Source organism: Protopterus annectens, chromosome 7.part0 (genome assembly GCF_019279795.1).
Source record: "Protopterus annectens isolate FY-2018-M chromosome 7.part0, PAN1.0, whole genome shotgun sequence".
NCBI classification, from domain to species: domain Eukaryota; kingdom Metazoa; phylum Chordata; order Ceratodontiformes; family Protopteridae; genus Protopterus; species Protopterus annectens.
The window spans coordinates 148,002,781-148,029,254 of NC_056739.1; the positions used below are offsets into that span (position 1 = coordinate 148,002,781).

A 26,474-nucleotide genomic window follows, 5' to 3' on the forward strand; every position below is an offset into this window, starting at 1 on the left:
GCCTCTGGGGGCGTCCCCTGGGGAGGGGATTAGAGCAAAGAACTTGCTGCACTTCACATTGGAAGGAGATGCGAAGAGATCGCAGCAAGGGTGACCCTACGCTAGGAAGATCTCCTCCGCTACTGACTGTTTCAGAGACCACTCATATGGCACTAGAATAGCCCGACTCAATCTGTCCGCTAAAATGTTGGAGCGTCCTGGGATGTGTGTTGCAATCAGAAACCGACTGGTGGAAATCGCCCACTCCCACACTCTCATGGCCTCGCGGCAGAGAGGGTAAGATCTGGTCCCTCCTTGTTTGCTGATGTACCAGACAACGGACATGTTGTCTGACTGAACTGCAATCATCCCCGGGGGGAGAACAGTGTGAAAGGCTTGCAACACTAAAAGCACTGCCCTCATCTCCAGAACATTGATATGCAATCTGGTCTCGGTTTGGGACCACATGCCTTGGACAGTCCTTCCCAAAAAGTGCCCCCCCCCACCTGAGCTGGGAGGCATCCGTGGTCACTGTGGCTTGGTGGGCTGGGGATGTTAAGAATGGATGACCTGCCAAGATTTCCGGCGATTGGAGCCACCAAAGAAGAGATGTCTTGCAGGCTCTGCTGATCCATATATGGTAGTCCATGGGGAGGTCTAACCAAGACCACTGAACTGCCAAGGTCCACTGAAGCACCCTCATGTGGAGGTGCGCACATGGTAGAATTGAAATTGCTGCTGCCATGGAGCCTAGGGAGTGGAGAATGTTGCCCGCCATTGATGTCCTGGGGCCGAGGATCACTGACACATGGGCCCGTAGGTTCTGGATCCTGTCCCGAGTGAGAAAAACTTGTAATAGTAGAGTGTCCAACCATGCCCCTATGAATTTCAAGGTCTGTGTCGAATTTAGGCTGGACTTGGAGATGTTGATGGTGATCCCTAGATTGACTGCAAGATGCATGAAGGAGACTCTGGCCATGCAAAGTAGATGTTGGTGGTAGCAGCGAGGAGCCAGACATCTAGGTAAGGAAACACCTGAATTCCCTGAAGCCTCAGGTGAGCCGTTACTACTGCCATAACCTTGGTAAACACCATAGGGGCTGTGGTGAGACCAAAGGGTAGGGCTCTGGACTGGAAATGATTGGCTCCCAGCCAGAAGTGAAGAAATCTGCTGGAGCTTCTGCAAATGTTGATGTGGTACTAAGCATCCTGGAGGTCTATCGAGCACATCCAGTCGCATCCTCGGAGATAAGATAGAATGGACTGTAAGGTGACCATCCGGAATTTCTGCTTGGCTACCGAGAGGTTCAGGGTAGACAGGTCCAATATGGGTCTGAGGTCCCCCGGCTTTTTTGGCACTAAAAAGAACCTGGAGTAAACGCCTAATCCTGACTGATCTGGGGGGACCGATTCGATGGCCCGATTGTAAAGCAGCTTTGAAATTTTGTGTGCTGCGGCCTCCCTTTGAGTGGGTGGGACATCCATGAGGCATTTTGATTGTATAGGTGGGGAGATGAATGGGATGGAGTATCTTCTGTATATTATTTGGAGCACCCAACGGTCCATCGTGATGGACTCCCAAGCTGTTAGGTGCAATGACAATCTTCCCCCGACTGTCTCCAGAGTAGGACAGTCGGGCAACCCCTCAGGGTTGCTGCATGGGTCGGTCCGAGAAGGTCTCCCTTGACCCAAAGTTCCTTGGACCCCCTCTGGCCTCTAGGGCTGCGTCTTTGTTGTCCCCCTCTGCCTCTAGGGGATGAGTTGTCCTGAGTGTGCCAGGAAAACTGAGATTTTTGGAACCACATCTTCTTCTGCCCTCTCTGATTCCTAGAAAAGGATCTTTGAAAGCTAGAGAAGTGGACTCCAATGGCAGACAGAGTCTTCCCATCCTTCTCGCTCTGGACTAAGGTGTCACAAACTGTCTTCTCAAAAAGGGAGGAACCGTCAGAGAGAGCATTCGTGAAAGGCGCCTTGAAGGGATACGTGAATTGACAGAGTCTGAGCCAGGCGTGCCGCCTCATAGCTACACCAATCTTAGCTGCCCTAGCCACTTCTTCCATGGCATGGGAAAGAAGATGCATGGACGTGTTAGAAATGTATTTCAGAGTCGACATTTTCGCTGAGAACAGCCGCTTGTCCTCTGGCGACAAGGACTCTGGGGGTGACACAGCGAATTCCGTGACCAGGTCTCGCTGCAGTCGAATGACATGTGCCAAATAATTCAGCGCTCATATGGAAAACATCGCTGAAGAAAAGACTTGCTTCCCAAAGCGATCCACTGCCCTAGACTCTTTGTCCGGAGGGTGGACCGAAGAACTATCCTGAGCCAGTTCTCTCTTGGTGGAAGCCGCCACCACCACAGCATCCACAGGGGATCCCTTGTACCAAGCCTGTCTGTCTGTGGGAGGAGAAAGAATCCTGTCTGGGTGTTTGGGTATTGGCTCTATGGTGTCAGGCTCCTTCCATGCCTGCATGGTGATAATTTCCACTAATGAATCTGCAGGAGGGGACACCCAGGATGTAGATGGGCCCATGCCAAAGGACTCCAAGAATACTGACTCGTCCGTTGAGGGTTTTGGGGCTGACCAACCTCCCCTCTGGTGGAGGATCTCCATGATGTCTCCAAAGGAGACATCCTCGGGAGGTGACCTGGGGCAACCCTCACCTTCATCCAAGTCAGTATCTTCTGTGAGGGACTTGGGGGAGTCCATGTGCCTCCTCTTACATGAATGCTTATGTGGGGCCTGCTTGTAAGTCATGGGGGGTTCCACGATGGGATCTACCTGGGGGTCCTCTGACACGGGCTGTCCCTGGGACAAGCTGATGGGAGTCATGACCAAATCCAAGGTAGCCTGGGCAGAGTCCAAGGCAATGGGCTGGGGTCTTAATCCCTGGGAGAGAATCCTCTCCACCATGTCGAAGGCTGAAGGAGAGTGCACCTCCTTGGCAACCAACAAGGAAGAAGTTCTCCACGGCTCCATCGTGAGGATCAGGGCTGAGACCAAGGTAGCCAGGGCTCCGAAGGAACTGCTCGGATCTGACAAAGTAGGAGCCGAAGACATCTCCGTTCCCTCGGATCCGGCTCCCTGTTCTCGGCCTCAAGAGTTGCTCAGATGTGAACAAATTAATGGCCAGCGTAGAGGTTGGAGGAACCAGCAGCGCAGACCCCCCAGCTCCTCGGATCCTCGAATCCATAAACCCTGAGAATGATGGTCAGATTGGGGAAGGAGAGACAGGATGGAAGAAGGGCATGGATGTCCCCTCTCTGGCCGGAGAAGGGTCTGACAAGACTCCCATTTAGATTTGGGTCCAAATGAACCTCCGCATCATCCTGTCCATGTCAAGCTCTGATAAGACTCTGAGTCGACCGCGAGGAGGCAACCGACTCGGATCTGGCCCTGTGAGATGACCTCAAAGCAGGCCTCCTATCCAAGGGCTCCATCGGCTCCAGGGAGAGCCTCGGGGAATGGAGCCAAGGAGAAGTGGTCCTAACAACTTTCACAGGTGGACTAGGAAAAAGCTCCCGCTCAGGAGATCGCTTGCGGTGCCTCTCTACCCTTTTCTCTCTCTCTCTTTTTTGTTCTTATCTGTAGCTTTTGTCCCCGCCTCAGCAGGCTTAGAGGGAGGCTGAGTCCCAACCTGAGGGGGGTTAGTTGGCTACAGGAGCCGATAATGAGGCCTTTGTCTCTAAGGCAGAAACTGGTAGCAGGCCCTTGGCTACCAGTTTTGCCTTCCTCTTTTTAAGGGCTCTGGGACTGAACCCTGCACACACAGCACATGGCAAACTAAGATGGGGAACGTCAAGGCAAATAACACACAGAGTGTGGCCATCAGCCGGTGAAAGTTTGTGGTCACACTCTGTGCATTTCTTGAACATTGGTTTAGGCTGGTCAGCCATAACACACTCCACTGAGCCAAATGCCAAACTAGACACACACACACATTTGGGGGTTGGCTAGGCCTAATCTATTTCAAAAAATAAACACAAACTTTCTAACTACTTACTTCGTTTTTTTTTTTTTTTAAACAAACCGAAGACAAGACGAAGGGGAGGAAGGGTTATCACAAACAACTACTCTCACACACTAACCTAAGAATCAAAAGTTCCACTTACCATACCCAACTTGGAGTTACAGAGACCATGATACGTATGCATGAAGTGGCAATCGAGATCTGAGGGAAGGTAGGTGAGGTGAAGGATTATGGGTAAGGGCAGGAGCTTGGATCAGATGCTTGATAAAATGTTGCAGGCTCCGAATACCCACAGGTTGCACATAAATGAAGTTAACTACTTCAGATTCCATGGTTTCTGAAGAAGATGAGGCCAAAGGAAGGGAAACCAGACTTGTCGAGGCCAGAAGGGACAATGAGGATTACTGAATTCTCTTACCTTTCTTTAGAAACTGGGATATCAAGGGAGTTGGCGGAAAGGCATAGAGGAGACCGGGGGGCCAACTGTGGAAAAGAGCATCTCTGGGTGACTCCACAGGTGGGGGATAATTGCTGCACCTGTTGTTTGGGGGGGGGGCACAAAATCACAGCAAGGTTGGCCCCAGTGATGAAAAATCTCGTTCGCCACCACAGGATTTAGAGACCACTTGTAAGGCATGAGAATGGTTCTACTCAGTTTGTCTGCTATCACACTGGAGCTCCACGGAATGTGCATTGATGTGAGAAAGTGGTTGAAAGAAATCGCCCATTGCCAAACTGAGGGCTTCTTGATACAATGGGTAAGATTTAGTTCCCCTTGTTTGTTGATGTACCAGACTACTGACATGTTGTCCATCTGAACAGCTACTGTCCCTAGAGGAAGGATGTCTTGAAATGCTTGCAATGCTAACAGCACTGCTCTCATCTCTAGAACATTGATGTGCAAGTTGGCCTCTAATTGGGACCACATGCCTTGGGATGTTTTTTCCCAGATAATGCCCCCCCCCATCTGGAAGCATCCATGGTCACTATGGTTTGGGGCTGGGTAAGAATGAATGGCTGACCCAAGAAAATCTGATCCGAGTGGAGTCACCATGTGAGATCCTGTTTGCAGCGATTGGTAATCAAGATTAGGTGAGACATTGTCAGGTGCATCAGAGATCATTGGGAAGCAAATAGCCATTGCAAAATTTGCATGTGATACCTTGCTAGGGGAACAAGAAAGATTGATCCTGCCATGGAGCCCAATGTTTGTAGGACTAGTCTTGCTGGAACCCTTTTGTTTCGTAAAATTCACTTGACTTGTGATTTGATTCCTTGAAATCTTTCTGGAAGGAGTGAGGCAATTCCTGAAACAATGTTTAAACGGGCTCCAATAAACTCTACTTGCTGATTGGGTTGCAAGCTTGATTTCTCGAAATGTATGGTTATACTTAGAGACATACAGAAGTGTAGAGTGTAGTCTCTTGCCCGTTCTAACTGACGCCTAGCGGTAGCTCTAAGGAGCCAGTCATCGAGGTTCAGAAATACTCGAAATCCTAGCAGTCTGATATCAGCTGCCATTACTGCCATGCATTTGGTGAACACCCTGGGGGCTGTGGTGAGACCAAAGGGCAGCATTCTGAATTAGAAATGACTGGCTCCCAGCTGGAAGTGCAGATACCTCCTGGAGCTTTTGTCCACTTTTATATGGTAATACGTGTCCTGAAGGTCAACAGACCACATCCAATCGCCTTTTTCCAAGAATGGAAGCATTGACTTTACCAAGACAATCCAGAATTTGGTTTGCTGAACTGCCTTGCTGAAATGGCTGAGATCCAACATGGGTCTCCAGCCCTCTGTTTTTTTGGGCACTAAAAAGAAACTTGAGTAAAAAATGGATCCTGTTTGGTCTGGTGGGACTTTTTGGATGACTCTTTTGTCTAGCAGTCTATGAATTTCTAAAGCTGCTGCTTCTCTGTGACTGGGTGGTACATCTGGGAGTTAATTCTGGAATGATGGTACAACTGATAATGGTATTTTGTAACCTCTGGATATTATTCCTTGCACCCATCTCTCCGTAGTTAATGTTTGCCATGTAGATTGGTGCAGAGAGAGTTGTCCCCTGATTGCCTCCAGAGGAGGACAATCAGGCACCCATTCAGGGGTGCTGGTAAGACATATCAGAGAAAGAGTCTCTGGACCCATGGTTTTGCAGTCCATTTCAACCTCTTGGGTGGCGTCTTCTGTTACTTCCCCCTCTGATCAGGGAAAAGTCTTTGCCAAGTGAATCCTGGAAAGGCCCTTTGGGTTTTTAAAATGATGGTCTGCCACTTCTTTGGTTCCTGGAGTAGGGCCTCTGAGGAGTGGAGAACATACACCTATGGCAGAAAGGGTCTTACCATCCTTTTCACATCTGGCTAAAGTGTTTTTAACCTTGTGACCAAAAAGGGTGGATCTGTCAAATGGAGCACTGATGAATGATGCTTTGAATGGCTCCGCAACATTGCACAGGTGCATCCAGGAATGCCTTCTAATGGTTATGTCCGAACCCACTGCTCTGGAAGTCCCTTCAGCTGCATGAGCAATCAGCCTCATGGACGAGTTAGAAATTGCATCAGATGTTACTAGCCGAGAGTTTACTTTATCCCATATCCCTTCAGCCACTGCTCCTTCGAGGGTATCCAAGAGCTCCTTGATCAGATTCCTCTGTAGTCTAGAGAAGTGTGCCACATAATTCAAGGACCTAAGAGCGAAGGTCGTTGAAGCATAAACACACTTCCCAAATCTATTCAAAGTCCTAGGCTCCTTGTTATGAGGATGGATAGTTGGACTTTCCTTGGCAAGTTCCCTTTTTGTGGTCACCGCTATCATCATGGCATCAATGGGTATTCCTTTTGATGAGTGAGGCTCATCCTTCGGGGCTGATAAGATACAATCAGGCTTTTTGGGAATCGGCTCAATGGCGTCGGGTATCTTCCACACCCACTGAATAATCAATTTAATGAGATTGTCACACGTGGAAAGATCCAAGAAGTAGAGGGCTGGGCACGAAAAGCCTCCAGGTATACTGACTCCTCCGAAGAAGTTTGGATGGAGGACCAGCCACCCCTCTGTTTCAGAATTTCTAGGATGCCACTAAAGAAAACATCATCAGGTGGTAACCTAAGGGAACCTCCCCCTTCACCAAATCAGTATCTTCGGTGAAAGACTCTTCTGGGGAGTCTATGTGCTTCCTCTTGCACTTTCTCTTCACAGGAACTTCCTTGGGGGGATGATCCGGGGAACTGTCTGAAGAGGAAACCACCAAAGTGTGTGCAACCTGGGACTTTTGTGCCCTCTGTCCCAGGTTCAAGTTGAATGGAAGCTCAGGTCAAGGGGATGTAGACAGTTGTCCCAACAAGGATGGCAAGGACTGTGAGTCCTCAATGGACAAGGCCTTCTTCATGACTCGGAAGCCCCCCCTCCCCCATAGAGGGATGGGAGCCCAGAACTGAAATGGACTCCTTTGGAACTGGGGTCACACCCTGCACCAAGGAAGAGGCCCCCGAAGCAGAAGCCTGGGTCAATGCTACAAGGGCTGAAGCACCAAGGGACATGGATGGCTCTGAAACTAAGGAAACTGATCCACGCTCCACAGAGCCAACCAGAGAGCCTCTACCCCGGAAGCCCTCTGGTGCTGAAAACTCGGACAAGCTCAAGGCAGTTCTTGGAACCGGAGAAGTGGATGCTACCGGAACTGAGACAGTCAGTGTCAGGAGTGTCAGAACTGGGGGCTCCAAAGACTCAACAGGAGTTGGCGGAGGAGGAATTGAAGGTACCATTGAGTGGCTGGTTCCAATGCCAGTGTGGCTAGGAACAGATGATAATCCTCTCCCCATCAGAAGCTGATCCACCAGTCTCAAAATATCAGCTTCTGAGAGACTCTTAGTAGATCAGATAGAGGCAGTCAAAGGAGACTTAGGAGGTCTCGCTTCGAGAAAGGGACTTGATGGCCTGTCTTTAAAAGGATCAAAGGTTGGTGAGTATCTTGTCCTAGGGAGAAAAGGCAGCTAAGACTGTTTCAGCACCGAGGGTACTGAGCATACCAAAGAAGTCGCTGTTGGCTCTGATACAGTTTCAGGTGTGCAGCCAGACAGACCTTCCAGTGCCGAAGAGCTCTTCGGTACTGTGGTCAGCTTAGAGACCTTCTTGAATGGTTCCGATGAACTAGGAAGCGAAGGTCTTTTCTTGGTAGAGTAAGAAGAGGAGTATGAAGATGTGCTAGCTTCAGTCCTAGACCCAGAAATGGCCTCTTCGAAATCAGATTTGAGGAGTCCCTTCAATATAAGTTTATTCTTCCTCTCAGTAAGGGTCCGGGTAGAGAACCTGTGACAAATTGAACAATCTTCTTGAAGATGAAGTTTCCCCACTCAGTATAACATAAAGTATGTCCGTCAGAGTTGGGCATCTTACCCTGGCACATCTGGCACCTTTTGAAACCAGTGGTGCCTTTGGAAGTTTTAACAGGGGAGAGTTGTTTTTCATCCATAACAAAAGTAAAAAGGCTGAAATACACAGTCACACAGACAAAGGAAGAGATACAGAGATAAAGAAGATTTTTTTTAAACAATTAAAAAGGGATAACAGTATCTAAAGAGGCAATAAAGGGTGTAAATGTACCAAAAATGGTACCAAAAAAGACAACCAAAGGTAAAAAGATGAAGAGAAAAGAAACAGAGTTAAACTAAGCTACGAGAGGAGCTGGTAGACAGAGAGAAGGTTGAAGAAAAAAATTAAGTAAAAATACGTAGATATAAGAGTATTAAAAGAAGTAAACTTACTCAAAATCAGCCTAGGTTCGAGAGAAGGACAAACACGTCTGACCTACGAAGTGGCAAACGAGACCTGAGGTAATTTTCAGGAGGGGCACCTGGCTTGAGAATTTGGAAGGCACGAGCTGGAATGAAAGTTCGAATCGATTCTGAGTGTCAGAACCGAGCCCACTGTCAAAGACTGAGTGAAGAGTGACAACATCAGATCATTTTTTATCCTTTCACAGGGACTCCAAGACTTGTTACTAGTTGATTACATGACAAACTAATTTTTTGCGATAGTGGGTATAAAAATTTGGGTAGGTTGGGTAAAGGTAACATTGACATTTTCTAGTAATATAATTAAGTATATCCTTGAAAGTGGAATGCATGATACTATTACGGATGAACTCAGTGCATTGCTCAACATTATTGCTTACTTTTCTGCAAGAACTGTAGACGAATTTGTAGTTTCGTGCGATATCTGTAGCCACCTTAAGTTGACACACTGCTTTACATTCTGTAATAGTGATCTGAAGTTCTGCAGTATGCTTCAGTGTGGTCTTGAGGTAGGGGGTGGGATTTCTGACTTTTCATTATTCTCCTTTTGTTACAAGGTTTGTTAACACGTCAGCACCAAGAGAGACGCTTATTCCTCAATTTACCATTATATTTAAGGTGGAAACTGTTTAGGTGCTGGCAAAGAGAGAAGATGAAAGTGGCAACCGTCTCACAGCCGCAATTTCATGAAGGTCTTCTACAAGCTGAGATAGGTTACCCTGGGGAAGTCCCTAAAAATGGTTTAATTTGGTGGTGGGGTGGTACCACAAAGCTTGATAACTGACTGATTTGCAGTCAGACTTAAACAAAGATGAGAAGATGCATGGTGGGATACAATAACATTACAGCCATTAGTGGGAAATTTTACATTTTGCTCCAGTGCACTGGTATTATCTGAGCTTGATTCAAAGGAATATTCACAGACTCTGTCATACACTAAATCAAAATCTTACCAGGTATTATCCAATGTTTATCTTTTTATCAGTAAAGACGGGCTAAGATAAATGCTCCAGGCTCTTTTAAACCACAAAGTTTAAATGGAAAAAAAAAATATATATATATATATATATATATATATATATATATATATATATATATATATATATATGTCTATATTATTTAAACGATGATTTCTAACTTCAAATACCATATGGCCGATACCATATGGTCGTAGTTAGAAAACTTTGAATACAGAGAAAAAAAAAAAAAAAAAGGTCACCAAAGATGTTAAAGCGGGTAGCCCCACTGCACTCTTTAAATATACCAACTCCGAGATCACACTACAGTGCAGTAAAGGGAGGTCTTCCCTTTACTGCATTATAGTGTGGTCTCGGAGTTGTTATATTTAAAGAGCGGGAGGTGCTGGGGTGCACAGGGGCAAGCCCCCCTTGCCTACAACCCTTAGTTTAGGGTTTAGTCTTTTTTTTTTTTTTTTTTACGAATTCAAAGTTTTCTAACTTTAGCCATATGGTTTAAATAATATAGACATATATATATATATATATATATATATATATATATATATATATATATATATATAATTTTATAAATAAAAAGAGCAAACCATACTGTACTAATAGCAGTGTCACAGTCTTACTCTGGTCTTTCCTACTTTTTAAAGAGCAACTTTATTCTAGTTTTCCTTCAAGACAAAAAAGTCAGGCAAAAATGTGTCTGGCGACTAATGCAAAGTTACACCTACCTTTGCATCCTGATTTGCAAACTTCTGAAACATGTTGGCATAGACCCTTTTTTCTCGTTCATTATGCTCTTTTATTTTCTTTCGACAGACAGCAATCTGAGACTTCGCAGCTTTGTTTTCTGAGTTAACCTCCAAAACTTTGTGGAAATCAATGTTTGCTAAATCAAACTCATTCATGAAGAGTCGAGCCTCACCTCTTCTGTACAAACCTTTCTCATTGGTATTATCAAGTTCAAGTGCCTATAAACACATCAAGCAAAGCTACTGTAGTATTTAATTAATCCATTGCTAAGGTCACATTGTATGTCTTAAGGGTAAACAACATACAGGCACATAAATGTAAAGGAACAATTCTAAAAGTAGAAAAAATAAGAAGAAGTAAACAAAAGAAGTTCAATGCTTACATAATTCAAGTTACAAACAATAAAAATCATATTACAACTGCGTGTGTCAAAAAAATTGCAGTTGTATAAAATCTTATCATAAAAAGAGGTTATGTTCTTACCATAACATTCCATCTGTGTTGTTCATCTTCATTCATTCTCAACTGATGGGTTTGGTTCCAAACCCTCAGAACCAACTTGGCCATTATACAAAGCTCACACCAGCCAAAAATCTCTCGAGCTAAGGCACTATCCATTCTGCCTTTCTTCACATTTCCTACCACTAAGAAAAAAATGGAAACTTTTCCTGAGGAACAACCCTATGACAAACAAACCCAAGACTAGTTCCAAACCTCCAGGAGTGTCTCGGAGGGGGCAGGAGGGTGGGATGCCAAGAATGAATGAAAATTGACAATACAGATGGAACATAACTTCTTTATCTGATATTGTCAATCTTCATTCATTCTTGACTGATGGGACAGAGTCCCCAGCTACTTTAGATCCTGGGTGGCCCTAAGGAAAAATATTCCTGAGCACAATAGAGCCAAAGGATGCTCTTCCCCTGGAGACCATGTCTAATTTGTAATGAGTGATAAAGGTATGTGGGGTAGGCCAAGTTGCAGCTGCGCATATGTGTTCCATAGAAGCTCTGGAATGGAAGACCGCTAAAGTGGAAACAGATTTTGTAGAATGAACTCTAACTTTTGTTGGTAGTGAGTTTATTCTGGTTGTATATAAAGGTAATGTAGTCTCTTAACCATTTTGACAAGGTGACCTTTGATTTGCCTAATCTGGTACCTGAAAAGGATAGAAATAGTTGGTCTGATTTTCTAGAGGATTTGTTCTGTCCAAGTAAAAATGTAATTGTCTGTGGATGTCCAACATATGCAAGCAGTGCTCTCCTTTGTTTGACAAATTTGGAAAGAAGACTGGTAAGTCTATGGTCTGGTTGATATTGGACTCTGATACAACTTTTGGAAGGAAGGAGGGATTGGTTCTGAGTGATACTCTTTCGCTCAGGAAGATTATATAATGATGATTCGCACACAAAGCCTGTAACTCTGAAATTCTCCTAGCAGACATGACAGCTACTAGGAAAAGGGTCTTCCAAGATAAAAACCTGAGGTCACAAGTGGCTGCTGGCTCGAAGGGCTGATGAACTAGGCACTTTAACACTAAGGTCAAATCCCAAGGCTCTACTTGATCTTTGAAACGGGGTTTTAAATGCTGAGTGCCTTTAAGAAAAACTTTGCACAGACATTGAGACATCAATGAATGATCATCAGAACCGTTATGGAAATTTGAAATGGTGGCTAGATGAACCTTAATTGTAGAAGTTGAGGCTCCTAATTGAAATAAGGTAGCTAAGTATTCCAGGACCTTCAATTGGTGCCAAGAAAGGATCAATGCCATTTGTACACATCTAAATAGAGAATTTTTTCCATTTGTTTAGGTACATTTTTTTGGTGGACAGTTTATGCGAAGCCAGAAGTATCTTCTGCACTGGGGTGGACAAGTTGTTCTGCCGGGTAGTTAATTGCCTGGTAGTTGATGAATTGCAGAAACCAAGCTGTCAGCTTGCGATGTTGAAGGCTGGGATGCACCAAGCCCTGAGGGTGAGACAGCAGGTCCAGAGTTGGATCCAGAGTCTATGGACGGTAAACCAGGTGAGGTCAAAGAAAGGGAAACCAGACTTGATGGGGCCAGTAGGGTGTAATGAGAATCACTTTGCTTCTCAACTGTTGGGCTTTCCTCAGAAACTAGAGAATTTGTGGAACTGGGGGAAAGGCATACAAAAGTCCCAGGGGCCAATCGTGACCCGCGAGGGGGAATTAGGACAAAGTAACTGCTGCATTTGTGGTTTATGGGGGAGGCGAACAGATCGCAGCAAGGCTGACCCCACAGGTGAAAGCTCTACGCTGCTATGTCCAGATTGAGAGACCACTCATGAGGCAGGAGGATACACCTGCTCAGTTTGTCTGCAATCATGTTGGAGTTTCCCGGAATATGTGTTGTTATCAGAAAGCGGTTGGAGGCGCTTGCCCATTGTCAAACTCTTAGGGCTTCCCGACATGGGGGGTAGGATCTAGTCCCCCCTGTTTGTTGATAAACCAGATGCAGACATGCTTTCTGATTGGATAGCAATTGTCCCTGAAGGAAGGGCAGACCGAAATGCTTGCAATGCTAAAAGCACTGCCCTCAATTCTGGGAAACTGATGTGCAAATTGGCCTCTTTTGGGAATCAAGTGCCTTGGACAGTCTTTGCCAGACCCCCCCCCCCATCTGAGAAGTGTCCGTGGTCACTACGGCCTTGGGCTGACAGGAGAAAAAAGGACAACTCCATAAGTTTTCTTCTGGCTTTATCCACCAAGATAAATCCTTTTTGCAGTGATTTGTTATCAAGACTGGATAGGACATGGGGAATGTCAGAAGTGGCCACTGTGATGCTAAGAGCGACTGAAGCAGCTTCATGTGATACCTCGTTAGGGGAACTAATGTTATTGTTGCTGCCATGGATCTGAGAAGTCGTAGTACCAGATGAGCAGGAAGTTTGTCTTGGGAAAGGATAATTTGTAGTTGCGATCTTAGCTTTAACAACCTGTGATGAGGAAGGGAGGCCACACAGGGTATTGTATTTAGTCTTGCTCTGATAAACTCCAAATCCTGCGTGGGAGACAGCTGTGATTTTTCTTTGTTGACTGAAATGCCTAAAGTTTCAGCAAGATGTAGAACACAGTCTATTGTGCAAAGCAGTAGATGCCTGGAGGGGGCGGTGAGGAGCCAGTCGTCTAGATGTAGAAACACATGGAATCCCTGTAGTCTCAAATGAGCTGCTACGGCTGCCATGCATTTGGTGAACACCCTGGGGGCTGTGGCGAGGCCGAAGGGCAGTGCTCGAAACTGGTAATGGCTGGTTCCTAGCCGGACGCGGAGATATCTCCTGGAGTGCTTGTCCAACTTTATGTGGTAATACGCATGTTGAAGATCTACAGAGCATATCCACTCATCCTTCTCTAGAAAGGGAAGGATAGACTGAACCATGACCATCCGGAGTTTCGTCTGCTGGACAAATTTGTTCAATAGGCTGAGATTCAAGATTGGCCTCCAGCCCCTGTCTTTTTTGGCACTAAAAAGAATTTTGAGTAGAATCCGGAGCCTATCTGGTCTGGTGGAACTGCTTGGATGGTTCTTTTTTGTAGCAGCTTTTGAACTTCTAGTGCTGCTAGATCCCTTTGACTGGGTGGAACATCGGGGATTCACCTTTGCGGTTTGGGGAAAAGATAAAAGGGACTGCGGTAACCTCTGGTAATTATTGTCTGCACCCAGGAATCTGATGTCATTCTGAGCCAGGCTGAATGGTGCAGAGAAAATCTTCCTCCAACTGCTTCCAGAGATAAGCAATCGGGCCTCCGCTCAGAAGCGCTGGTAAGGTTGTCCAGAAAAGGAATCTCTGGAACCCTGGTTACGCGGACCTCCTCTACCACAGGAGGGGGTTCTTCCAGAAGACTCTCCATGTGTCTCTTGAAAACGCTCTTGGGTCTTCTTGAACCACATTTTTCCACTCCTCTGATTCCTGACGTAAGGTCATTGTGGAGTGGAAAAAAATGCACGCCCACAGCAGAAAGGGTTTTCCCATCCTTTTCACACTTGGCTAACATGTCTCTAACTTTTGGGCCAAACACTGGGGTACCATCAACAGAAGCGTTGACAAAGGAAGACTTGAAGGGGTCCACAAAAATCACACAAGCACATCCAGGCGTGGAGCCTAATGCAACACCTGTATCCACTGCTCTAGATATCCCTTCAGCTGTATGCACAATAAGCCACATAGACGAAACTGAGATGGACTCCAGGGTGGCAAGCTAAAAGGCAACCTTATCTCGAACCTCGTCAGACACTGCTCCTGCAAGGGTGTCTGAAAGCTCAGTTATTAGATCCTTCTGGAGTCTAGTAAAGTGTTCCAAGAAGTTCAAGGACCAAATAGCAAAGGTCAATGAAGCAAAGACCTGCTTCCTGAATCTGTCAATCTTCCCGGACTCTTGGTTTGGAAGATGGACAGTTAAAAAAAAAGAGTTACTTTTTGGTGGCTGCTGCCACCACCATGGCATCCACTGCTAGACCCTTAGACCAATGGAGCTGATCCTCTGGGGCTGAAAGATTCTTGTCTGGTCTTCAGGGAATAGACTCTATGGTGTCAGGAGCCTTCAAAGCACACTGAAGATCAACTTTATTAGTTCGTCAGTGGGCGAAGTCACCCAAGAAGTAAATGGCCGGGTACAAAAAGCTTGCAAGAAAACAGATTCCTCAGAGAATGGGTTTGAGGACTTCCAATCACCCCTCTGTTTTAATATTTCCAGGATGCCTCCAAAGGAGACATCTTCAGGGGGTAACCGTGGAGACCCTTCCCCTTCATCATAATCTGTATCCTCAGTGACTGATTCTTCTGGAGAATCCAGGTGCTTCCCTCTTGCATGATCTCTTATGTGGTGGCGCCTCAGGAGGAAGTTCTGAGGAGGACTCTGAAGAGGGGGTACCCTGAACTAGGGTATCTTGCTGCTCTTGTGCTCGCTGTCCAGATGTAGCAGACCATGGCAGCTGCGAACCAGAAGGAACAAAAATATGGCACTCCGACGGGGATGAAACCAACTTGAAGCCTGCTGAGGGTAAAGCTCTCTCCATAATCTGGAAGGCAGGCCCACCCGAAGAGGGATGGGAGCCCGGAACTGAGAAAGACAACCTCAGAACTGGGGTCACACCCCACTCCGACAAGCTGCCTGCCAGAGTAGGAGCTAAGAGAGGACTTGAAACTACCAAGGTATCAAAAAATGTGGATGGCGCCACAGAAAAAATAAGAGCTGATCCAAGGATTCCAGAACTGGCAGCCAAATCACAGTCCCATGAGTGCGATGGTTCTGAAGGAGATGAAGACCATAGAGTAGATTCCGGCGCTGTGGTGAGATCCACTGTCAGCACTGAAGCAGTTGGCACTGGAAGCTTCGAAGCAATGGGCTCCAAGACCTGGGGGGAGATTTTAGGATGAATATATGTAGGAGTCCTGGGAGAGTATGCCTTGGCAACGAGAGGGAGGGAGGTCCGAGAGGGTGCAGGGAGGCCTCTGGCTGCCAGGAGCTGATCCACAAATCTGACTATATAGAATTCTGATAGACTCCTGGAGGAATGGGTTGACATTCTCAAAGGAGATTCAGGTCTTTCTACAAAGAGACTCAGATGCTGACCCAAAAAGGGGTCTATTGAAGGGGAATATCTAGTCTGGGGATACTTATAACATCAACCTTCGGCACCATGGTCTGCTGAATAGAGGGAGAAAATGGAACTGAATGAGTAGATGTAACAACTGTCAGTGCTGGGGAGGTCGTCGGCGCTGAAGTGGTTTGTGTAAGATCAATAGTAGACGGCACCAATACTGATTTTGTTGTTTTCAGTACCAGAGCAGAAGGCAATGACATTTTTGGAACATTTGCCTTCGGTTCTGAAGAAACTGTCGGAACTTGGGATTTTTGAGATTTGGAGTCACGTACCTTAGGGGAAGACAGTACGAAATGACTCCATTTGTTTTGTCTCACACTTTGGAGATTTTGAAGTCTCTGCCTCAGAAAGAGCTTCACCAAAGGTACACTTCAATAAGCCTTTGAGAATGAACTTATTACGTCTTTCTGCAAGAGTTCGGGCACTAAAGCCCTTACAGATATCACAAGGAGGTTGAACTTCCAGATAAGAGACACCCAGACAATAAATGCATGAATGATGCCCATCAGACAGATTGCAGTTAATAAAGATGGTACTTCTCCCAAAGGTAAACTACATTGCTTTAGCAATACCTATTATACCTAGTAAAAAAGTTTTAAAAGAATTAAAAAGAATCTTTTTAAGATTCCTTTGGTATCCCAATAAAAATAGGATTGCTTTCCTAAACCATATCAGACCCTGGGAAATGGGGGGCATAAACTTTCCTGATTTAGAATCTTACATTAAAGCATCTATTCTTAAAACAGTTATAAATTGGATAGATCCAAAAAGTTCTTCCACTTGGAAAACATTACATAGTGCTATTTTCAGGAGGAAAATAAATTAGCAAAAAATATACAACTGCTTGGACAGAACAATGTACTCTGGAATATCATCTGTATCAACTTACAATACAATTTCACCAAACCTACTAATCTAAATTATATAAATTACATTTATAACACTTTCCGGAACTTCATAAACAATAATATTGAAATTAAATTATGGTTTCAGTTATTAACTCCTTTTAATATTACAAAAAACTTTGTTAATAACATTTCCACAAATACTCTTAACTCATGGAAAGGAAATAATTTGTCATATTGGTATCAATGTATAGAAAATATGATAGTCATGAATATCAATCAGATAATTAATACATTCAGTCTATCAAGTAGTGACTGGTTAGTTCTTAATAGTCTGGTACCATATGTGCAAGATATGTGCAGAACAATAGAAAATTCTTCATTTAACTCGATACCGAAATTTATATTTTATCTATATGAAGTATTATACAGAGACTTTAATTGGACAAATTTAATTTCTAAGTTATATAAAATTATTATTAGTTACACAACAAAATCTAACCAGAAATTCTGGAATTTTATCAATAAAGATTGTTCATTGTTGTTATCTAAGGAGTCAAAAATAAACATACTATATTCTATTAAGTTAACTTCAAATATGCAAAGTTGGAGAATCTTTGTAAGGAAATTCTTGCATAGAGCCTTTTACACCCCTAATAAAATAGCTAGATTTAAAAATACTAATGATGCAATATGCTGGAGATGTAATCTAAAATGTAATGCTGATTGGTCACATATTATATATGACTGTATTCATATTAAAAAATTTTGGGAGGATATTGGTGAAATTCTGCAAGCCATTTTTACTGATTCTTTCATTTTGTCAAAGTCCTTAATTCTTCTGAATAAAATTGAAACCACTACTATGAAAAAGAAGGAACTTTATCTTCTTTGGACTATAATGGCTGTCTCAAAAAATGCATCACTAGGAAATGGAACTCCTCTATCATCCCAACAATTGATGATTGTCTCACTCTATTGAAAGAAATAGCACTGTTGGAAATTAAAGTCAAGAAAATTAGGATCTTTCTGAATAAATGGACTAATAATCCTTGGGAGAAAGTTCTCTCCCTAATAGAGACACTTAAAACAGACACAATTTTATCTTCATAAAAAAAGAGGAAGCAAGAATGCAAGTTATAATTTGTTAATGCTTGTACAATAATCTTTATTATTTGTCTGTGTATCTATGATTGTATTCCTTTTGACTTTGTCTGACCTGAGGCCATTGTATATTCTGTAAATAGTTCATTCAATTCACTCTTATTTGATCTGTTATATTTACTATTTATTGTTTTAAAAAAAAAAGTTTTTCTGAATAAAATTATTTGAATAAAAAAAAGAATTGGGCATATTTCTGCCACAGTCCTTACATTGTTTGAACCTGGAGGTTCCTTTTTGTTCCTCTGCCATGTCAAGTCAAAAACACGGTATTAACACACACACACACACACACACACACACACACACACACACACACACACTTGTAGTGAAAAATGGGAAAGAAAAAGGTTTAGGAAAGTAAGCCCCTTTTTTGTAATTATATACCAATTATGGTATATATAGAATACCCACATCAGTAAAAGAAGGAAAGAAATAGGAGACAAAAAAATACCAACGATGGCACTGAAAGGTTACCAATGGTAAGAGGGAAGAAGAGGCCTAATACCAGCAATGGTAAAGGAGAAATACCCTGAGGTAAAAAATGGGGGTAGAAAGCTCCAAAGAATTCACTCATGAAAAAGACGTAAACAACAGTAAGTATTAAAAGTAGTAAAGCGTTTTGAAATAGTAGTATTATGCAAATAAGAAAATTTTTAAGCACTTAGCTGAGAGCATCGGCTGATTCATCCAATTTTCTATGCGGCAAACGAGATCTGAGGTAATGGGAAGAGAGGCAGTATAGGTAGAGCCTTAGCTCAAGAGTTTTTGGCTGGCATGAGTTTTGTATAATGGCCAAGTCAGTTCCGGGGGTTTAGAACCAAACCCATCAGTCAAGAATAAATAAAGATTGACGACATCAAATCAGTAGTTTTCCTTCTCTTCACTGTTGCAGTATTCTTTACTAAAGGGATTCCCTGCCAAGGGAAGCCCTAAGTCTGGCCAGTATACCAAAGCTTTAGGTTTTTGTTCTTACAGATGTCCTACGTCACACATATGCTCCCCACTCTAGTCATAGGGCATAAAGGTGATGTATGGATGAACATATCTCAGAACTGAATAGCCCAAGAGGAACAACAGTCATAGGAAGAACATGTGCATCCAGAAGGAGAAAAGGAAAAGAGCAGAGCAGAAGGGAAGGAGGGAGGGAAAGTACAGCTGTGTACACTTACCATAAATGTAGATGTTCGAGTGTATTCACTGTCACAGTATACATAAAGTACAGCTGTGTACACTTACCATAAATGAAGATGTTCGAGTGTATTCACTGTCGCAGTATACATAAAGTACAGCTGTGTACACTTACCATAAATGTAGATGTTCGAGTGTATTCACTGTCGCAGTATACATAAAGTACAGCTGTGTACACTTATCATAAATGTAGACATTCGAGTGTATTCACTGTCGCAGTATACATAAAGTACAGCTGTGTATACTTACCATAAATGTAGATGTTCGAGTGTACTCACTGTCGCAGTATACATAAAGTACAGCTGTGTACACTTACCATAAATGTAGATGTTCGAGTGTATTCACTGTCGCAGTATACATAAAGTACAGCTGTGTACACTTATCATAAATGTAGACGTTCGAGTGTATTCACTGTCGCAGTATACATAAAGTACAGCTGTGTACACTTACCATAAATGTAGACGTTCGAGTGTATTCACTGTCGCAGTATACATAAAGTACAGCTGTGTACACTTATCATAAATGTAGATGTTCGAGTGCATTCACTGTCGCAGTATACATAAAGTACAGCTGTGGTACACTTACCATAAATGTAGATGTTCGAGTGCATTCACTGTCGCACTATACATACAGTACAGCTGTGTACACTTACCATAAATGTAGATGTTCGAGTGTATTCACTATCGCAGTATACATAAAGTACAGCTGTGTACACTTACCATAAATGTAGATGTGCGAGTGTATTCACTGTCGTAGTATACATAAAGTACAGCTGTGTACACTTACCATAAATGTAGATGTTCGAGTGTATTCACTGTCACAGTATACATAAAGTACAGCTGTGTACACTTACCATAAATGTAGATGTTCGAGTGTATTCACTGTCGCAGTATACATAAAGTACAGTTGTGTACACTTACCATAAATGTAGATGTTCGAGTGTATTCACTGTCGCAGTATACATAAAGTACAGCTGTGTACACTTACCATAAATGTAGATGTTTGAGTGTATTCACTGTCGCAGTATACATAAAGTACAGTTGTGTACATTTACCATAAATGTAGATGTTCGAGTGTATTCACTGTCGCAGTATACATAAAGTACAGTTGTGTACACTTACCATAAATGTAGATGTTCGAGTGTATTCACTGTCGCAGTATACATAAAGTACAGTTGTGTACACATCATAAATGTAGATGTTCAAGTGTATTAACTGTTGCAGTCATCACATTTGGGTTATCTGCCTGCAGGTAGCCCTCAGTTGGCCTGATTAACAAAGTCTTGGGTCCTGCGTCGGTTGCTGTCCCTTCTTACATGACGTCAGGTCGTCAGGGGTATAAAACATGCAGTGGACACCATTACATCAGTTTTTCTTGCCCCAGATGTCAGGTGCCCCCCTAATGGGGAACAATTAGATACAAAAGTACAATGAAATACCTCCAACAAAAAGCAAATACACCAAAAAGGCTTTTATGTATAGTAAAGGAAAGTAGAGGTACAGCCAAAAGAAGTTAGGGGGCTGAAGGGAGTGTAACCAGGATTGCAACAGTGAATACACTTAAACATCTCCATTTATGGTAAATGTACACAACTGTACTATGTTCTTCATGTTTCACTGTTGCAGTCAACACATTTGGGTAGATTCCGAAAGCTATGGTTGGGAGGAGGAATTTAGATAGCATTAGGACCAGCTATAAAGCCCCCTGCAAGACTGCAGTGGCAAAACCAGCTCTGGATTTAGAGAAAATTGGCAAATGGTAATGCTTGGTGAAAGCATGTATAGAACTCCAGGTAGCAGCTTCTAGGATGTCCCTGGTAGGGAAGCCTCTGAGAAAGGCTGTAGAGGTAGATGCAGCCCTGGTGGAGTGAGGTCTGATCCCCTGGGGGATAGGTTTTCCATGGTGCTTATAGCAGAAATGAATGCAATGGCCTATCCATTTAGAAATAGATTGCTTTGAAACAGCCTTCCCCTCTGCCCCTGCAGCAAATGCTACCAGCAGTTGTTCAGATTTCCTTTGAGGTTTAGTCCTGTCCAAGTAGAATCTGAGTTGTCTGTGCACATCTAAGGAATGCAATATCCATTCTCCTTTGATCTGTGGATTGGGAAAGAAGGTTGGCAAATGAATGGACTGATTAAGAGCCACACTGAATACCACCTTGGGCATGAAGGATGGATTGGTTCTGAGGGACACCCTGTCCACATGAAAGATGATGAAAGGCTCCACTGCCATAAGGGCCTGTAATTCAAATACCCTTCTACCTGAAGTGATTGCTAAAAGGAAAGCTGTCTTCCAAGAAAGAAATTTTAGGTCTGCAGTAGCAGCTGGTTCGAAAGGAGGAAGAGTGAGTTTCTCCAAAACAAAGTTTAGGTCCCAGGCTGGGGTTGGAGCTCTCCTGGGTGGTCTTAAATTTTTGGCCCCTCTGAGGAACTGCTTGAGCAGTGGATGAGAGAAGAGGGGGTTTCTGTGTTATAATGAGCTGAAATGGCTGAGGCGTGGATTTTAATGGAGGAAAAATACAGGCCCTTGTGAAGCATCTCAGTTAAGTATTGTAAAATCTGAGGTAAATTGGGCTCTGCTGTGCTCATCCCTTGAGATTGGTTCCAGGCATAGAATCTTTTCTATTTTTCAGCATAGAATTTTCTAGTGCTAGGCCTCCTTGCCTCTAAAATGATATCCGTCACAGGTTTATTGAGGGATGGTAAAGGAGAGATTATTTAATTAGCCAGGCTGCAAGGTTCAGTGTTAGAAGCTGGGGGAAAACGTGACACAATGCGCAGGAGGGGGTACCAGTGTTGGCACGGCCAGTCTGGAGCAATCAAAATCATCCTTGGTTTGTACTGTTTGATTTTTAGTAGGCAGAGGGGGGAAGGCATAGACTGATAGGTTTTTCCAGCTGAAGGACAGAGCATCCACTTTCCAGGCTTGTTTGTGGTGAGTCTTTGTGCAAAATTTGTCCAATTGGTAGTCCTGGGAGAGGCAAACAGGTCTATATCTGAGCTCCCCCATTTGCTTGTCAACATGTTGAAAATCCTTGGTTCCAGTTTCCACTCATGTGGGTCCATAAGGTTTCTGCTTAGTCCGTCTGCCAGTGTATTTAACTTTCCTGGCAGGAATTGAGCTTGTAGATGAACTTGGTAGCTCAAGGCTGTGTTCCACAATGCCATGGCTAGTCTCAGAGGGGGTAAGAATATGTGCCCCTTGCTTGTTTATGTACCACATAACAGTGGTGTTGTCCATTTTTACCATTAGTTGTCCTGGAAGAATTTGGTCCTTGAAGGTTGTCAGAGCATTCTGTACAGCTAATATTTCTTTTTGATTGATATGCAGGTGCATTTGGCTTGGGTTCCATTTGCTCTGAATGCACTTCCCTGCCAGGTGAGCCCCCCAGGCATAGTCTGATGCATCTGTTGTTAGGGTTTGGGTGGCAGGGGGTGGTGTGAAAGGTAGTCCCTTGTTTTGGTGGCAGGCCTCTGCCCACCAAAGGAACTCTAGGCGTAGGCAAGGTAGGATAGAAATCATTGCTTCTAGATCCAGAGAATGTTGACACCATAGGCTTTTTAGATACCACTGTAGTTTCCTCATATGCAGTCTTGCATATGGAATTAGAAGAATGCAGGAGGCCATGAACCTCAAGGCTTGCAGTATTTGTCTTGCAGATAGCAGGGTCTTTGTGGCCACTTGTTTGAAGTAGGTTGTCAAATGAATTTGTTTCTCTGGCATGAGGTAGGCAATCTGGGAAGTTGTATTCAAGCTTGCTCCCAGGAATATAATTTGTTGGCAGGGTACCAGGTGTGATTTCTTTTCGTTTATGGTGTACCCCAAACAAGCTAGAGCCCTTTGTACAAAGGCCAGATGATTCAAAAGTATGTCCTGGCTTTCTGCCTGAATTAGACAATCGTCCAGGTATGGGTATATTTGAATATTTCTTTGCCTGCAAAATGCAATAACTGGAGCTAGGCACTTTGTGAATACCCTGGGCGCAGTAGATAAGCCAAAGGGCAGTGCAGAGAACTGATAGTGCGCGTAGCCTGCTTTGAAGCGTAGATATCTTAGCAAGATTCCCTGATTGGGATGTGCAGGTATGCTTCTTTTAAATCTAGTGTTGCCAACCAGGCATCTTTGCCTAGCATAGGAAGTAATTGTTGAAGAGACAGCATCTTGAATTTTGGAATCTCCAGAAAGGTGTTTAGAGTAGACAGGTCCAGGATAGGACGCCATGAATGGTCTTTTCTGGGTACCAGGAAAAGTCTCGATTAGAAACCTTGTTCCTTTTCCTCTTCTGGTACCAGTTGAATAGCCCCCATGCTTAAGAGAGAAAGTACTTGTTTTTGGGCCTCTGACCATTGATTTGGGGGTAGGTCTGGCCACCCGCTTGGTGTTGGCAATGTGTGGAAGTGAAATCTGTATCCCTGGGATACTATATTTAAAACCCATTTGTCCCGGGTAATGAGTTCCCAGTTCTTTGCATGAAGAGCAATCTTTCCCCCCAAAGCGGAAGTCAGTTGATAAGTGCTTGGAAATTTTAAAAGGAAGTCATTGAGACAGTTTACCATAGGGGGGAGTTTTATTACTCCCAGATTTGTAAGTGGAGGCCCCCCACTACTTAGTCCTGTGTGTCCCCTGGGATTGAAACCTGGGTCTTTTGCTGTGTCTGGGTTTGGCTTGAGAAGACCTGGAAGGGGCTGGAAAGGACCAATTCTTAGAAGGCCAGTGCCTACTAAATCTATGTGGCTGAACTTGTAAAAACTCTTTAACAGTTTGCATAGATTTAGCTTTATCTTCCATCTTTTTAAGAACTTCCTCAGCCTTGTTGCCAAACAGGCGGTCCTGATTTAAGGAAGCATCCAACAATTTAACTTTAACATGATCAGGCAAAGATTGCTCCTTAAGCCAAGCATGCCTTCTGAGCACAGACCCAGTACAGCGGCCCTGCAAGAGGCCTCTAATGAATCAAAACCATATTGCAAAGTATGTTTTCCAACTTGTTCAGCAGAATGCATTAAATCCTGTAATTCTTTACTTTCCACACAGTCAGGAATCAACATAATTTTCTGTTTAAGCAATCCAATAACATGCTGCTGATACTTTAACATATGAAACTGGCAGTTTAAAGCTCTAATGGCCAGGGTTGCAGAAGTGTAAACCTTCTTACTCCATCTATCTAGCGCCCTAGAGTCTCTATCAGAAGGGGTAGGATTTTTAGCAGTAGAAGCCTTAATGCCTTTGGGCCCCTGTAAAATAGTCTCTGGATCCGCTATAGGAGTTTTAAAAAGAAACTTGTGTAAGTCAGGAAATTCTGTAGTATCTATCTGGTTTTCTGGGAGCAGGAGGCAAGGAATCAGGGGCCAAACTAGATTCCGAAAAGGCATCATCAACAAAGTCTAGTACAGGAGGAATAGCTAAAGGCTTATGCTGAGGTAGGAGTAAGAAATCCCAAGCCTCTTTTTTTTGAATCAGAAAAATCCTGGCTTTCCCAGTGGAAATGCTCCCTTAGAGTATGTAAGGTTTCCCCAATAGAAAAATCCTCTGGAGGGGAAGCAGAGGGAATGGAGTCCTCTGCATCAGAATCCTCATAAGTAGATAAGGGCAAATCCAGATCATCAGAAGAATCAGAAAAAACAGAATCCTGGTCAGAAGATTCATAAATCACTTCAGTCCTAGGCCTCTTAGAAGGGGGGGGGGGTGGCTACCCCTGATTACAGTTATTAGATCTTCAGCCATTCTTATCATTTGTTTTTTAGGCATAGAGGCCTGAGCATGTGGCCTGGGCATCATTTCTTTAGGCATGGTTCGAGATTTAGGCCTAAGAGAAGAAGGAGGCATCGGTTTAATATGTAAGTCCATAGGCCTGAATACACCCTCAGAAGCCAGTGCTTGCACAGTGGGTCTGGACCCATCCAAGATAGAGACATCCACGGGTTCCATAGTTGAAGCATCTCACGGCATACCGCACTCCGAATGGGTCTCAGTAGAGGCTGCAAATCAGAAGTAGCAGGTATTAGGGGCTGTGAAAACGGCTCACTGAGTACCGGCGAACTGGCGACTGGCTTAGGAGAAGATTCGTCGGCAGTTTTGGACCTTGGCGGCCTGTCTCTGTCTTTATCTTTGCGTTTTTTCAGAATCCCGGTAGTCGGATAGCTAACCGACGACATTTCTGGATAATTAATCCGAGAACCGAAATATTTAGAGGTGAAAATATACCAACAATGGCTAGTGCGCTGATTAAATAAAGCACAAAACCGACAGCAAGGTATGTCGTGGTCAGGGCCTAGGCAAAGAATACAGTATGAATGAAAATCTTTATGAGGTATTTGCTTTCCACAAGTAATGCAATTATTAACTTTTACTGACATCAGTAAGGAGCAAGAAAAAGTTTCCCCAACGGGGTACTTAGCTTTAGTAGAAGACTTCGGTTCTGAAACTCAAAAATGAAAATTTCAGGAGCCGGACGATCGGCACTTGCAAAATGCTTCTGCTTCGGGCACTGCACGGCAATAAAGACTGATGTAATGGCATCGGCGGCATGTTTTACACCCCTCACGATCTGACGACATGGAAGAAGGGACAGCAACCGACGTAGGACTCAAGACTTTGTTAATCAGGCCGACTGAAGGCTACTTGCAAGCAGATAACCTAAATGTAATGACTGCAACGGTGAAACATGAAGAACATCGAATACTGTAACAGTGAAGAGAAGGACATCAACTGTTATGGTAAGATTTTACACAACTGTATTTTGTTCTTCCATATCACTGTTGCAGTATTCTTTACTAGAGGGATAGTTTAAAAGCTCAAGAGGAAACTTGAGAGGAGGAAGGCCCAAAAGAACTCTCAAGAAAACCATGCAGGACAGCTCTGGGAAAGTTAGCTCTTGATCTGGAAACAATATTCAATTTGTAATGTTCAGTGAAGGTATGGACAAAGATCCAAGTAGCAGCCTCAAGGATGGAATTGGTATCAAATCCTTTGAAAAAAAGTCCCAGAAGAAGCCAAAGCCCTTGCAGAATGAGCCTTTACAGAAGCAGAAAGGTTCTCGCATAAAAGGAGTAACAAAAGAAATGGCCTTAGAGATCCATGAAGAAATAGTTTGGTTAGAAACAGCCAAATCTAAAGATCTGGGATGAAAAGAAATAAAAAGCCGCTCATACCTGCAAAAGGCCTTACTCTTATTCAAATAATA

General features: G+C 43.8%; 1 protein-coding gene across 7 annotated transcripts in view; it reads right to left on the minus strand.

Moving 5' to 3' along the window:
* Positions 1–26,474, minus strand: part of FKBP5 (FKBP prolyl isomerase 5) — a 1,213,834-nt gene that overhangs the window by 170,815 nt on the left and 1,016,545 nt on the right. For all 7 annotated transcript variants that reach the window (XM_044076599.1, XM_044076596.1, XM_044076597.1 and 4 more), the window contains exon 10: positions 10,444–10,683. In XM_044076599.1, coding sequence (XP_043932534.1) covers positions 10,444–10,683 — 240 coding nt within the window. The remainder of the gene's footprint in view (positions 1–10,443; positions 10,684–26,474) is intronic.